Below are 14,726 nucleotides of genomic sequence, written 5' to 3'. Positions count from 1 at the left end.
GGTCGCCTAAGACCATTGGAAAAGGCATTTCCCATGGTTGGGAGTCACCACAACATGAGGAACTGTATTATAAAGGGTCCAGGCATTAGGAAGGTTGAGAACCACTGGTCTAACTGGTGGGTTCCAGCTGTTGACCTCAGCCTGGGAAAACAGGAGAGTCCTTTACCTTGTGTTTAGTAGGTCTTGAAACAGCCTTTGCAATTGTGTGGCTAATTAAAGGAAGCTGCAGGCAAGTGTCCTGCTAAGGTTCTTAAGAAGGAAAGGGAGGAGTTAGCATTTCATTTCTATTGGAAGATGCTGAATACAGGCCTTTGTATTACAAAGTTTTTCTGATAGACACCCATCAGGGACAATTAGGCTTTGGAATGGGCTCAGGTAAAGGAGCTTTTTTTTTTTTTTTAAAAAGAGATTTGTAATGGTTTGGGTGTGCTTGCTTGTACCCTTAGCATTTCTGCAGATGTTTTATGGACATGAAACCATTAAATCAATGAGAAAATATTTTAAGTTACATTTCATATTATGTTATGTATTTAGCCCAACTTGAAAAGTTTTTAGATTATCTTTATTTTTACTAAATTTTCTTTTGTCAAAAAATTTAGTGTTTTATCGTGCCAAAGTACCCCAACCCCAAATATTTCAATTTAAGCAGAACATTTGTTTAGTTTCAAAAGAGACACAGACACTTTATCTGGAGGAGGGAGGCCATTTTCATGAGGTCACAATGGCTTCTTTGGATTCTTTCCAGTCAGGATTCTTGGGACAAAGGAAACTCACAAATTCCTGATTGGTGGCAAATCAAGACATCATAATTAGAGGTGGGACTACAGGAGCATGACAGGACTGCGATTGAGACACAAGTATGTAAGCAGGCGGTGGAGGGCTGGCCGAGTCTAGGCTAGGGCCTTCCAACCAAGGCAGCTAGGGCAAGAATGACTGCAGGACTCATGACTTTGTGACCCCTTGCACTGTATCATGACCTTCACCAAGGACACAGCCAGGCAAGCCCCCTGGAGAGACTGCCTCTCCCTAGGCTGGCTGGAGAAAGTGAAAGTAATCTACTTTCCAAGGCATTCTGCCCGAGGGCAAGATTCTTTATCTACAACCTAAAGGCCATAAAGAGTTCTGTGGCAGCTTATGGGGACACTGCAAATGGATTTGGAGCTGTCACTGCCATCCATTGCCTTTTGTAAACTGGAGATACTCAGAACCTAAGCTCTAATATACCAAAAAAGAAGAAAGTTGATTTAAAAAATTAGTTTAGAAAATTTACTACATTTATCCATTATGTTAACCTGGTAATTGCAAAAAATGGATGAAATAATGGCACTAATAAAGCTTTGGTCTTTAGGTAATATTATTCTATGTAAGCTAACAAGAATGTGCTTTTGACACCAACTTTTAATTGGTTTTGCCCACAGGGAGTCACAGAACCAACTTACTAAGCCTCCTTAGAGGATATATTTTCTCATTTTGCTAATTATCAGATCCCAAAATGATAATTCAAACTCAAACTCACTGCCATCGAGTCAATTCTAACTCATAGCGACCCTATAGGGCAAACTGATTTCTGAGTAGAAAGCCTCTTCTTGTTCCCTGAGGAGCTGTGGTGGTTTTGAACTGCTGGTCTTGTGGTTTACAACCCCAATATGTAGCCATTGCTCTGCTATTAAAGGGTAGATTTTAGTAGAGCATTATTTTCAGAATGAATTTTCATGGATTAAAAAAAATCTTTAGCATCCTTTTGGAAGTCTGTTTGATCTTATTTTTGAAACTTCCTTCAGTTCCATGTGATATAAATTGTTGCTAAGTTAGTGTTTGGGCCAAGGAAAATATTTACCTGGTGTTTTTCAGGCCTCTCCTGAGGATTTTTACTTAATTGCCTTCCCAAGGAATACGTGTTTTTTTTGTGTGTGCTAAAGAAAACAATTGATCTTTCAAATAAATGGTTGAACTTTTTTTAAAGGGTTAAAAAGAACTTTTAAGTTTTTAAAAGAAAGTTAAAAACTAAACTTTCTCAGCAGGGAATTTTTATTGCACAGCTTAGAGATTACTACCTATTTGGTATGGAAATGCTGACCATTTATGATGAAAATATATTCCTGCTCTATTTTATTGGTAGTGGTTAGTTAAGTATTTTATTCCCCCATAGCCCCTTGAGATACATACATACATACATACGTACGTATATACGTACATACATACATACGTGTTAAACCAAAAAAATTACCTTGTTTCTAAATGGTTACCTCATTGGCTGTGTACGGATAGTTTTTTGTCCCCAAACACTAGCCCATTAGAGTATTGTAGCCTTTTCACTGACCAAAACCACCACATCTGTCCTGTCTATCCATCCACCCTATGCCCAGGCTAGACATCCACTCCACCTCCACCCCCCAGGCTAGACTGTGCTAAGACTAGCTAGGTTTTCATATGACAATGAGTATTCCAAATGCAGGGAAGTAGAGCTTTGTAGCTAAACAAAGATCTCAAAAATGACACACAGTCTTTCTCTCATTTTCTATTATAGCCAGGAGGAAACTACACGTACATCAATGAAGCTTTTAATGAAATTATATGCTCTGAAATGATTTCATTAGTTTTTTTTTAACATAAACTATTAACTTTGTACACCCTCTAAAAGGCCAGCAGTTCAAACTCACTAGCATTCCTTGAGAGAGCTGAGGCGGCTTCTGAGGCTGTCTGCTTAAATAGGGAAACCCTGTTTAATGTCACTGTCATCCAATCAACTTGATGGTAGTAGGGCTTTTGTTTTTAATACTCCCAGTAGCAGCTTCCATAGTTACAGACATACATTGATTCTCTGTACATATTTGAAGTGGGGAAGGACATAAGAGAAAATGATACTGCAGAGGGTGGAATTGTATTAGAGCTTAAATCCTAAGCACTCCATTTGCATAAGGTTATCTGTATGACAGTAGGAGTGCTGGCTGGTAGTGGAGAAGTTAAATGTTGGCTGTTGGCTGCTGACCTCAAGGTCAGCAGTTTGAAACTACTAGCCACTCTGCAAGAGAAAGATAGGCTTTCTACTTCCAAGTAGAATTGAACTCACAGGAGCAGTTCTGCCCTGTCCTGTCACTGCCACCAAGTAGATTCCGACTCATAGATACACATAGGGCTGGGTAGAACCCCTTCTCTGGTTGTAACTCTAAGGGAATTAGAAAGCCCTATCTTGGCTGGCAGTTTCAAACTGCTGATTTTAGGGTTAACAGTCCAATGCTAACCAGGGGCTGCTACCACCCCTCACTCTGTAAGTTGACATTGACATCTTGGTTGTGAGTTTAGTTTGCTTTTTGGTATGAGTGACAGTGAAATTCCAAATTCCATTTGCAGATTGCCCAGCATCCTCACCCAGCTCAAGCCTCCATTGAATTCTTTCTGATTTTCCTTAAGAATGTAGTTGGTCTTGTTATCAGGCAGAATGTACCACCCTCTGCAGCCAGCCTAGGGAGGTCAGTCTCTTTTAGGAACCTGCTTGTGTGTGCCTTGATGGGAGGTCACCATATAATAGGGGAGAGTAAGGGGAGTTGCATAGTTATAGGGCATGCTCTATCAGTCCTTCCCTGTTTGCCTTCCAGAAGGCCCTGGACCAATCTTCAACTTGTAAACTCTTCTAGCTGATATTATGTCCTAGTCATGGTCCTGTTCCTACTTGTGTAGTCCCATCTGTAACTGATTTGTTGTTCTGCCACCAATCATAAATTAGCGACATTTTCCTTGGCCCTGAACCTTGCTTAACTCACAACCTGGTTGTTAATCCTTAGAGGCCCTTTTGGGCCTCCTCATAGTGGTCTCCCTCATCCAGGTGATGGATGTGTCTTTGTCAGGTTTTAGACTTCATAACTGCTTTACCACCAAAGACAGCAACCATTGAACTTTTACTGTCTGTATTACTAATGTTTCATTTTTCTATCTTAAAGCTGTTAACAATAAGAGCAATCCTACCACACCAATAGAGATCTGTAACAGCCTAATCACCATACCTTTTTATTATTCTTTATGTGGTAAATAACAAAGTTCTTCCAGGTTTCTCCATTTATATAGTTTGCACATTTTTCTTTTCTGATTATGTCTTCATCATAGCCATTCTTCTAAAAAGCTGCCAGTGGATTTATTAGGGAGAATTTTACACATGTATTTGGGTGGCAGTAATTTGCCCCAATATAATTTATCAATTTTCTAAAACATTATGCCTAGATTTGAAAAAAGTACATGGTATTTTATAGATAATTTGACAAGATTTTAGTTATATTGAGAAATAGATGGAAATAAAGAAGCCAAAGTCTCATTCCCCCAGGAGAGGGATTTGTTTATCAGTGGTAGGCTACCATGACATGTCCTGGAAGCAGCAGAGTGCAGGGGAGAGGGTCTGTGTGTAGGTCACATCTTTCATTTGGGGAAGAGCACTCATATTTTTCTGCTGCCCAGCTGGAAAAATTGAGAAACGGATTAGAGAGGACCTGTTTTGTTTCATTTTCCATAACCTGGGTTTTCAATTCTAATGTAATATCTAAAATGTCACCAAAACCTACTAATGAAGCCTTTGCTTTCCCTGCAGGATTGGCAGCCACCCTTTGCATGTGATGTGGACAAACTTCATTTTACCCCACGTATCCAGAGGCTGAATGAATTGGAGGTAGTGCCCTGACCTGTTTGCTTACTTGTTTGTATTCCAGAGGGGACCCGGACCTCTTTGAAGAGGCTTTGATACCAATCTGGCAATTTTACAGAAGCCAATAATGAATTTTGTAGGAAAGCAAATGTCAATAAAACCCTCCCATCAATTCTAGTTTCCTTTTCCAAGCTCTGCTCTTTTTGTCTTTCATTGTATTTTGGTTGGCTAATTAATTAATTACTGTACTTAAATCCTTTTCAGTAACAACTACTAGTGTTCAAGTTTTGATTGGCATCTACTTTGAAAAACCACTTAATGAAGAATAGTTCTCTAGCTCTTTCCATAATCTAACTTAGGTTTAATAATACATTATTATAGTTCCCTAAGGAGGGGTGGAGTATACAGGAGATAGATACTCCAGAGAACAGACAAATCTAGTTTGTTGAAACCTGTGGGAGTTGGAAGGTCTTGTTTTCCTGGCCATTGGAGGGTTTCCATCTAGGAGGGTAGTTCTTATAACTGTTCTATGACTCTTTCTTAGTGGAAAATATTTGTGTGTTCCTTCTCTGACATGTCTTTGCTTTACACAGGTTCCACCTTTCACAGCCAATTGGTAAACTGCTAGTAAAAGTGTGAGGTGGATATGATGGGGATGCGATATTGAAAATCACTATTTGAGAGCATCGCTCACAGATATGATTTTAGGTGTTCAGCATTATTTTTATGCAGAACTACACATTTGTTAGTTAAGTGGAACATGATGGTACTCTGGACTTGGATAATATCTCGTTTGAGCAGTAAGCAGGTTAAAATGGAAAATGCAAAAAATATATAAATAAAATGGAAAATGCTTAAGCAGGAAAGCTAAGGAGGTGAAGTGGGTGCTAACCTCAGTCTCAGGATGTTATTTAGAACTTCTGAACATTGTTGGAGAAGAGGAAAGAAAAAGACAATTTTGAAAACAATGACTTGTTACAATGATGCTTTATGTTGCTTTTAAAAATATCAGGGGTTATTAAAATTGATAATAAAATCACTGTTTTGAGAGTTAAATTTGTGGAGAATATAGCTTTAGCAAAATATTCGGTTCTAAAAAGACCAAGCTGGGCATACAGATGCTCACTTATATAGTTTTAACATTGAATGTAAAATTTACGCCTCTTTTGATGTGAGGTAGCTGTTAGAGTGCTTGCTTACGTCATGCGAGGTTTACAGAATGGCATCTGATGAGGTGGAGTTCTCTGTATAAATAGAAGTCTAAATATAATTTACAAGCACCTATAGCTTTAAAATAAATGAGGTTAAAATCAAATTCTTTGTCTTTAGGCACAAACTCGTGTAAAATTGAATTTCTTGGACCAGATTGCAAAATACTGGGAATTACAAGGAAGTACTCTAAAAATCCCACACGTGGAGAGGAAGATCTTGGACTTGTTTCAGCTCAATAAGGTAAAAGGTCTGCGATCCCTTTAGTTAATAGTAACCCTGACAAAGTTAATTTGAACTTGTCTTTAAAGGGCGTAGCTGTTATTTTAAGCACATAAAGTGAGGTTTTTTATTCAAGGATTAAGACCAGGATAGGAGGGTGGACTTGTTAGGTTTGGTGGAAGGCCTTATCTTTTAGAATACCTGCATTTTATCACTTCAAAACAAAACAAAAGAAAACAGCTTGCTGTCATGCTTCCTAAGTGCCTTAGTTTACAGAGATTTTTGTCAGTATAACCAAGCAAGCCTCTATATTGGGGACAAAATGTTTTGAAGATTTGCCTAAAAGAGATGAACTGATTTTCCACCTTAAAATGTATAATGTAAACTCTCTGACCCCCAAGCTGGGATATGTATTTTGAAAATATTTTTTTCAGCCTTGAATGGCCATGGCTAATGGTCCTTGGAGTTATACTAGCATGAGGTGATGCTAATCTCCTGCTACTTTATTTAACAGCTAGTTGCTGAAGAAGGTGGATTTGCGGTGGTTTGCAAGGATAGAAAATGGACCAAAATTGCCACCAAGATGGGCTTTGCTCCTGGCAAGGCAGTGGGCTCGCACATCAGAGGGCATTACGAGCGAATTCTGAATCCCTACAATTTGTTCCTGTCTGGAGACAGCTTGAGGGTGAGTGCTGGGCCCGACGTAACGGTTTCATTTCATGGCTTCCGGGATGCGCTCATGCTCGGACGAACCACAAAGCCTTGATCACATCTGCAAGACACGTGTTTCATGGATTCTTTAATATTCAGGGTCTGTTTTTGTTTTGTTTAAAAATTTTTTTAGTATCTAGGGTTTTTCTGTGTTGAGACCAGATATTTAAAAGTTTGTTTTTGGAATGAATGGAATTGTACAGAAAATGGGCTCCTACTGTGAAAAGCTAGCAACTCAACCACAGGCCTTTGTTCTTATCAGGACTATTTGCTGACTGTGTTAGGGCTTTTAGTTTGCATTCAGGCCCGATGGTTATCATATGCCGGGCAGGTTTTTCAGGGTTGTCATCTTCACAGAAGGTCGCCACACCTTCACTGTGGAGCAGTGACTGGCTTCCAACCCTTTTGGCTAGTAACCCAAGTGCTGAGCCAACTCCCCACCAAGCTCCTTTTAGAGAAGACAGTAACCTGTGGAAGCATTGGGTGGCTCTGTGCCTAGTGTGCAGACACCACTGGGGCTCATACAACCTCAGATGTAATTTGCCTGTCTCTTCTGTCCACTGAGCTCTCCAGGAGATTTTCTGAGAGAATGTTGATATTGGGGAGGGATAAAACCAAACCCACTGTGATGATCCCTACTCTGAGCACCCCTGTTACAGGGTTTTGGAGACTATGAATCTTTTCAAGGAATGGCTGAACTACCAACTGCGAGGTTAGCAGCCTTCCATTTATTAGTGCCATCGGAGAATTCATACTTCAGTAAAGCCTTTCTTAGAGTTTCTGCAATAAGTGGCATATAGTACACACCCGACCTCCTCTGACTTTGTTGCCACGAGGCAGAGGTCAGACAAGCCTCCATGGTCCATCTTCCTTTACCTACTTGGACACCAACCATTTGTCCCACGCCACTCTACATCTACACTGGGTTTGGTAATTCATTGCAGTGGTCACATAGAACGTAGAGAAAATACAACAAAGGGGGTTTATTAAGGAAGTTTAATAGCTTACCACAAGTCAGGATCAGCCAACAGTAAGGATATTGGTCTCTTTAGCCGCTGGACAAGTTTCTTGACCTGGCTTTAGCCTCCAGAGGCCAGGAAGCCAGCCCACCTGTCACTTGGTCTCACAGTTCTCTAGTCTTGGTCAGGTAAAGGAGAACATGTACCCTGGGGGAGAAAGGGAGAACCGATCACAAGAATCCACATAGAACCCCCACCCTGGGAGATGGACAACAGAAAAGTGGGTGAAGGGAGACACTGGACAGTGCAAAACATGACAATAATTTTTAAATTATCAAGGGTTCGTGAGGGATGTGGGGACGGGAAGGGAAGGGGAAAAAGGAGGAGCTGATACCAAGGGCTCAAGTAGAAATAAAATGTTTTGAGAATGATGGCAACAAATGGTACAAATGTGCTCGGCACAATGGATATATGTATGGATTGTGATAAAAGTTATATGAGCTCCCAATAGCATGATTTAAGAAAAAAAGGAGAAACGTACCCAGTAGTAGCCCTGTTCCTGTCAGTCTCCTTTCCAAAGCCTGTGGTGTCTCTGGTCTCAGTGCCCTCTCCCACTTCAGACTGAAATCTTCAACATGTGTTTAGACACACACTTTCAGAAGTGAGAGACCTTGGGGTCTCTCCCTACCTGTTCATCCAGAATGACTTATCCTTATAGCCAGGGCTTGGTAAGAAGACCCAAAAAATTCCTTTTGTTAGTTACACACACACTGTGAGCACAGTCCTATCCAATCTTTTGGTGGGAGTTCCAGAGACCTGGGTAAAAGAAACATACTAATAAATTTCACTCCACAGTATGTATTGAATGATTTTTTTGGTTACCTTTAAAAAGTGGTGTTTATTTTTTAAAGTCTTTTAGATACAACCACTTGCAGGAATAAAAATAAAGCTATTATTTAGAAACTTCTCGCTTATTTCAGGCCTTGTTAGAATGTAATATCATACCCTTTGAATTATTTCCTATCGTTTGCAAAATTGTGACTGTACCATATGTCTTAAAATTAGAGAGAAAGAAAAAACAACAAAAACACAAGTACTGAGTAAACTCTCATAGTGATGCTGTAAGACCAGGGTAGAATTGCCCCTGTGGGTTTCCGAGACAATAACTTTTTTTTTAAAAAAACATTTTATTAGGGGCTCATACGACTCTTACCGCAGTGCATACATATACATACATCAATTGTATAAAGCACATCTGTACATTCTTTGCCCTAATCATTTTCAAAGCATTTGCTCTCCACTTATGCCCTTTGCATCAGGTCCTCTTTCCTCCCCCCCCTCACTCCCTGCTCCCCGCTCCCTCATGAGCCCTTGATAATTTATAAATTATCATTTTGTCATATCTTGCCCTATCCGGCGTCTCCCTTCATCCCCTTCTCTGTTGTCCCTCCCCCAGGGAGGAGGTCACATGTAGATCCTTGTAATCACTTACCCCTTTCCAGCCCACTCACCCTACACTCTTCCAGTATCGCCCCTCACACCCCTGGTCCTGAAGGTATCATCCACCCTGGATTCCCTGTGCCTCCAGTTCCTATATGCACCAGTGCACAACCTCTGCTCTATCCAGACTTGCAAGGTAGAATTCGGATCATGGTAGTTGGGCGGGGGAGGAAGCACCCAGGATCTGGGGGAAAGCTGTGTTCTTTATCGGTGCTACATCGCACCCTGACTGACCCATCTCCTCCCCTAGACCCCTCTGTTAGGGGGCCGAGACAATAACTTTTTATGGGAGTAGAAAACCTCTTCTTTCTCCTGCAGAGTGGCTGATGGTTTTGAACTGGCTTTGATGGCTTTGATGTTAGCAGCCCAGTGAGCAACTACTAGCACTTTAACACTAGGGTTTTTTACAGCTGAAGATGGGAAGGTAATATAGTTTCAGACAGCAAGCCTCTAATCAATTGGCCTTTTGCATATCGCTTTGCAAGTTGACCCCATCCTATCTTTCTGCAGTAGAAAGTCCTGGAAATCTGCTCAGTAAAGATTACAGTCAAGAAGCCCTGTGAGGTGCTGTGAGTAGGAATCACTCAAGAACCTCTAACACAATGGCCTTATCACCACACCATTTGTAATCTTTAAGTCCTGCCAGTTTTATTGCATTGTGTATCTTCCCTTTACTGCAGATGAACTCTCTTTTTGTTTAGGGAAAGGTGACCAATCTGACTCTTAAAATGTTGTTGGCTTAATTTTAAGAATATTTAATGAGGATGAAATTTCTTTAAACACTGCATGCTTTTCATAGAGCCAGATATAGTTGCCTGTAGTAAACTTAAGTTTTTCTTCTTCAGTTCTTCCCATCTCAGTGTGGAAGTCACAGTGGATAATAGGAGAAAGTGCATACTTGCTGTGTGGGTTCCAGCATTTTAAAAACATATGATTTATATTTGTAGAGAGAAAGTAGTACCAGCATTTAGACAACCAGAGCAATCTGAAAAGAATAGCTACAAATAGAAACCCTTTGATGAAGAACACATACATGAATGTTAAAAAAAGAAGACATATATGGCACATAATCATTTATTGAGATACTGTGTGCAAAGTATATTCTAGACACTGATGCATATTCACTGTAAAAAGGCTACAAACCCCAGAAAGTTTGACGAAAATAAGGTCACTCCTGTTACTTTGTTCAAGGTTATTTTTATACACACATGTACATATACCCAAATAAAGTATCTGCAAAATTGAGGGTTTGCTTTTCTTTTTTTTAAATTTTAACAATTCATTAGGGGCTCATTAAATTCTTATCACAGTTCATACATATACATACATCAATTGTATAAAGCACATCTGTACGGTCTTTGCCCTAATCATTTTTTTCTCCTCTTTTCTTTTTTTACATTTTATTAGGGACTCATACAACTCTTATCACCATCCATACATATACATACATCAATTGTATAAAGCACATCCATACATTCCCTGCCCCAATCATTCTCAAGGCATTTGCTCTCCACTTAAAGAGGGTTTGCTTTTCATAGACAGTATTATATCCAGTTCTCCTCCCACCACCACTGTACACACCAGGAACATTTGACTATCACTGACAGTTTTGAAGGCCCCTACTTCCCACCGCTTCCTTTTGGGGAAGACACGGTTTCTAATGGCTATAGTGCTGCATTTTTATGGCCAGGTCTGGGCTTGATTTTCCTTGTTGAGTCTTTATGTTGCCTCGATTTTTTTTCTCTCTCTCTCTGTTACAGTAATCTGATGATCATTCTCTGTAAATCTTTGTGCCTATTTCTGTATGTTGAAAATAAATACATAGGGAAAAGTAGAATTGGAGACCATAGGATGTAGTTTACAAAGAAAAACAAAATGTACAGTGAAGGAATTCCTGCAAAACGCTGAGCTCCAGCCTAGCGTCAGTGGGGTGACGTCCTGGTCCAGTGGAGCAGATCCTCACTCCTATCACCACACAGGAGTGCTCTATCTCAGTAGGGTGCTAGGTGATGAGAGCAATCACTTCCAAATCCCTTTTTTTCATGTAAAGATTACAGTATGCACGCGAGAGCATTAGATGTAAAACAAACACATTAGGTGTCCTTTTTGGGGGGAGGGGGTATTTCAAGAATTTTATTTCCTTTTGTAAGGTATTTATTATTTTTCATTAATATTTTTAGATTTATTTACTTTTAATAATTTTATTAGGGGTCCATACAAATCTTATCATCATCCATCCATCACTTGTGTAAAGCACATCTGTACATTGATTGCCCTCATCATTCTCAAAACATTTGCTCTCTCCCCTTAAGTTTTTGGCATCAGGTCCTCATTTTTTCTCCTCCCTCCCCGTTCACCCCTCCCTCATGAACCCTTGATAATTTAGAAATTATTATTTTGTCGTCTTTCCCTGTCCGACGTCTCCCTTCACCCACTTTTCTGTTGTCCGTCCCCCAGCGAGGAGGTCACGTGTAGATCCTTGTAATCAGTTCCCCCTTTCCAACCCACCCTCCCTCTATCTTCCCAATATTACCACTCACCCCACTGGTCCTGAAGGGATCATGCACCCTGGATTCCTTGTGTTTCCAGTTCCTATTTGTACCAGTGTACATCCTCTGGTCTAGCTAGACTTGCAAGGTAGAATTTGGATCATGATGGGGGTGCGTAGGGGGGGTGGGGCAGAGGAAGCATTTAGGAACTAGAGGAAAGTTGTATTTTTCATTGTTGCTACATCACACTCTGACTGGCTTGTCTCCTCCCGGTGACCCTTCTGTAAGGGGATGTCCTATAAGGGGATGTCTGGTTGTCTACAAATGGGCTTTGGGTCTTCACTCTGCACTCCACCCTTCATTCACTATGGTAAGAGTTTTTGTTCTGATGATGCTTGATACCTGATCCCTTCGACACCTCGTGATTGCACAGGCTGGTATGCTTTTTTTTTTAATGTTAAAGTCAAATATCTGTTTTAATGAGTTTTTATAATTTTTTTAAGACACAAAATCATAGACTGCAAAAATTAATGAATTCTCATTTTCTGTTTTTTTAAATCGTTTTATTAGGGGCTCATACAACTCTTTTTTTGCCTTTTTAAGAGAGTTTATTTGAGTGGTTCTTACAAAGGTTGTTGCAATATGAAAGTCATTGTTCTGAAAAGAAATACCAAGCTGTCTTGTCAAACACACTTAAGTAACCCAAAAATACATTTTAGAGCTCACAGAACTTAAAAAGAGCAAAGATTATATGCAACCAGACAAAACCTATTTCTGCATTTCCTATTTCCTGCTCGGACTGCTTTGCTTACCAGACTGTCAGTGAACATGGAAGGAAATGCAGGGACTCATACAACTCTTAACACAATCCACACATACATCAATTGTGTAAAGCACATTTGTGCATTCATTGTCCCCCATCAGTCTCAAAACATTTGCTCCCCGCTGGTGTGCTTCTTCCATGTGGGCTTTGTTGCTTCTAAGCTAGATGGCCGCTTATTTACTTTCAAGCCTTTAAGACCCCAGACGCTGTATCTTCTGATAGCCGTGCACCATCAGCTTTCTTCGCCACATTTGCTTATGCACCCATTTGTCTTCAGCGTTTGTGTCAGGAAGGTGAGCATCGTAGAATGCCAATTTAAATAGAAGAAAGTATTCTTGCATTGAGGGAGTACTTGAGTCCTTCTGCTACCTTAATACTAAACCTGCAAATATATGCACATAGATCTATTTCCCTATCCTCATATATAAATATGTTTGCATATGTACATGTCCTTATATAGACCTCTATAAATGCCCTTTGCCTCCCAGCTCTTACCTCTATTTTCTTTGACTTTTCTCCTGTTCCAATATCATGCTCAGTCCCCACCAGGGTTTCAGCAATTTCTCTTGGTTACATTATCCTTGATCATGCCCTACCAGGCATCCTACACCCTCCTCATCACCGATTTGGATCACTTATTGTTCCCTTTTCCCTGGGTTTGTTAACACCACTACCTTTCCTCCCACCTCTCCCTCTCCCATGTACCCCCATAATTGTCGGTCCTGTTGTTTGCTCCTTATTTAGACAGACCTGGGGAGAGAATAACATGCACAAAAAGACAGAGCAAAACCATGCAACACTCTGCAAAAAAAGAACAACAAACCAATGACAACAAAACAAATCACAATAAGAAAGAAGAGCTTGTAGTTAGTTCAAGGATCATTTGTTGGCCTTTAGGAGTGTTTTCCAGTCCAGTCTGTTGGGGTGCCACGTCCTGGCCCCAAAGTCTACCTTCACATTCCCTGGGGACCTGGCCGCTCCATTCCCTTGCTGTTGTGTTGCACCCCCTTAGTGTTTTGCCTTGGTGTGGTGGGATCAGATCAGGTGCAGTTCCTACACTGTTTCTCTATTGTTGTCTTCTGTAGTGCTATCTATGATAGGTCAGTGAGGGGCTTCATGTCTCATAGTGGGTACATTCATGTGGTCCTCTCTGTGGACTGGCTGCTCTAATTGGGAACATTGTCAGGTATCCTTTTAAATGTTAGCTTGAAACAAAATAATAAAGCTCTTTATATATATATTCTTAGAAAATGGGTTTGATTATAGTTTTCCCCAAAACCCTACTGATTGAAGTGGACCATAGATGATGTTAAGTGTTAAGTGGAACTTTAAAAAGAGGTGTGAAGGCAGGGACCACATATTTGGTATCTGATTTTCTGACCATGATATTGAGGAATTGATTCAACTCAATTGCTATTTATTTCCCCATTTCACTCATACTTTCTGGTGTTGAATATAAAATTAATCAAAGATATAGTCACAGAATTGAAGGCACTGACCTATAGCACTAGAACAAAACAAGCATTTTCTCTCCATTTGTATTAGTGTTTATTCTGTGGTAAAGCTTTTCTCAGGCTTCCAAGAATCAGTAATGATTTGAGAGTTTCTCAAATGCTACAGTTTTTGGCGTATCTATATCCTACCTGTATGTTACTTTAAATTCTTATTTTAAGCTGACTTTTTGTAAGATCTATTTACATGGGCCATGTGTAGTGTATAGTCACATTCCTCGGGCTAAGTACAAATTTTATAAGCCTCCAAGGAGCCATTCTGCCCACAGAATTAGGGATCTGTTTACCTTTTCAGGTGAGATCAATCTATGTATATTTTAATGAAAATGAACCAGACTATTTAGTAATCATAGATGATTGTGCCAGTGCTAGATTCATTACTTAGGGCATCAAGTAATATGTGCCAGTAGAGTATTTGCTTTTCACAGTGCACCATATTTCTGCAACGCTAGCACTAGATTTTGACTATTGGTTGCTTTGTGCTTTGTTTGGTTCTCTTGTTGAGTCCCTGGTTTCACCCTGCAAACTATGTTAATGAAAACAGTAGGATAGCTGTGACCATCAGAATCTAGTACGTAGTTTGGAAAGGTTCTTAATTCAGTGTCTCTTTGTACAGGTATAGCTGATCAAATGTCAATGTGGCTACATTGGGACCCTGCTTTCAAAAATACC

At 40.1% G+C, this 14,726-nt stretch overlaps 1 protein-coding gene across 1 annotated transcript in view; it reads left to right on the top strand.

Annotated features, from left to right (window-relative positions):
* Positions 1-14,726, top strand: part of KDM5B (lysine demethylase 5B) — a 78,670-nt gene that overhangs the window by 20,323 nt on the left and 43,621 nt on the right. The window contains exons 2-4 of the mRNA XM_075528972.1: positions 4,577-4,654; positions 5,960-6,082; positions 6,576-6,746. Coding sequence (XP_075385087.1) covers positions 4,577-4,654; positions 5,960-6,082; positions 6,576-6,746 — 372 coding nt within the window. The remainder of the gene's footprint in view (positions 1-4,576; positions 4,655-5,959; positions 6,083-6,575; positions 6,747-14,726) is intronic.

Source organism: Tenrec ecaudatus, chromosome 1 (assembly GCF_050624435.1).
Source record: "Tenrec ecaudatus isolate mTenEca1 chromosome 1, mTenEca1.hap1, whole genome shotgun sequence".
NCBI lineage: Eukaryota > Metazoa > Chordata > Mammalia > Afrosoricida > Tenrecidae > Tenrec > Tenrec ecaudatus.
Note: the sequence above shows the minus strand (reverse complement) of the source record. Positions and strands in the feature narration are given on the sequence as shown.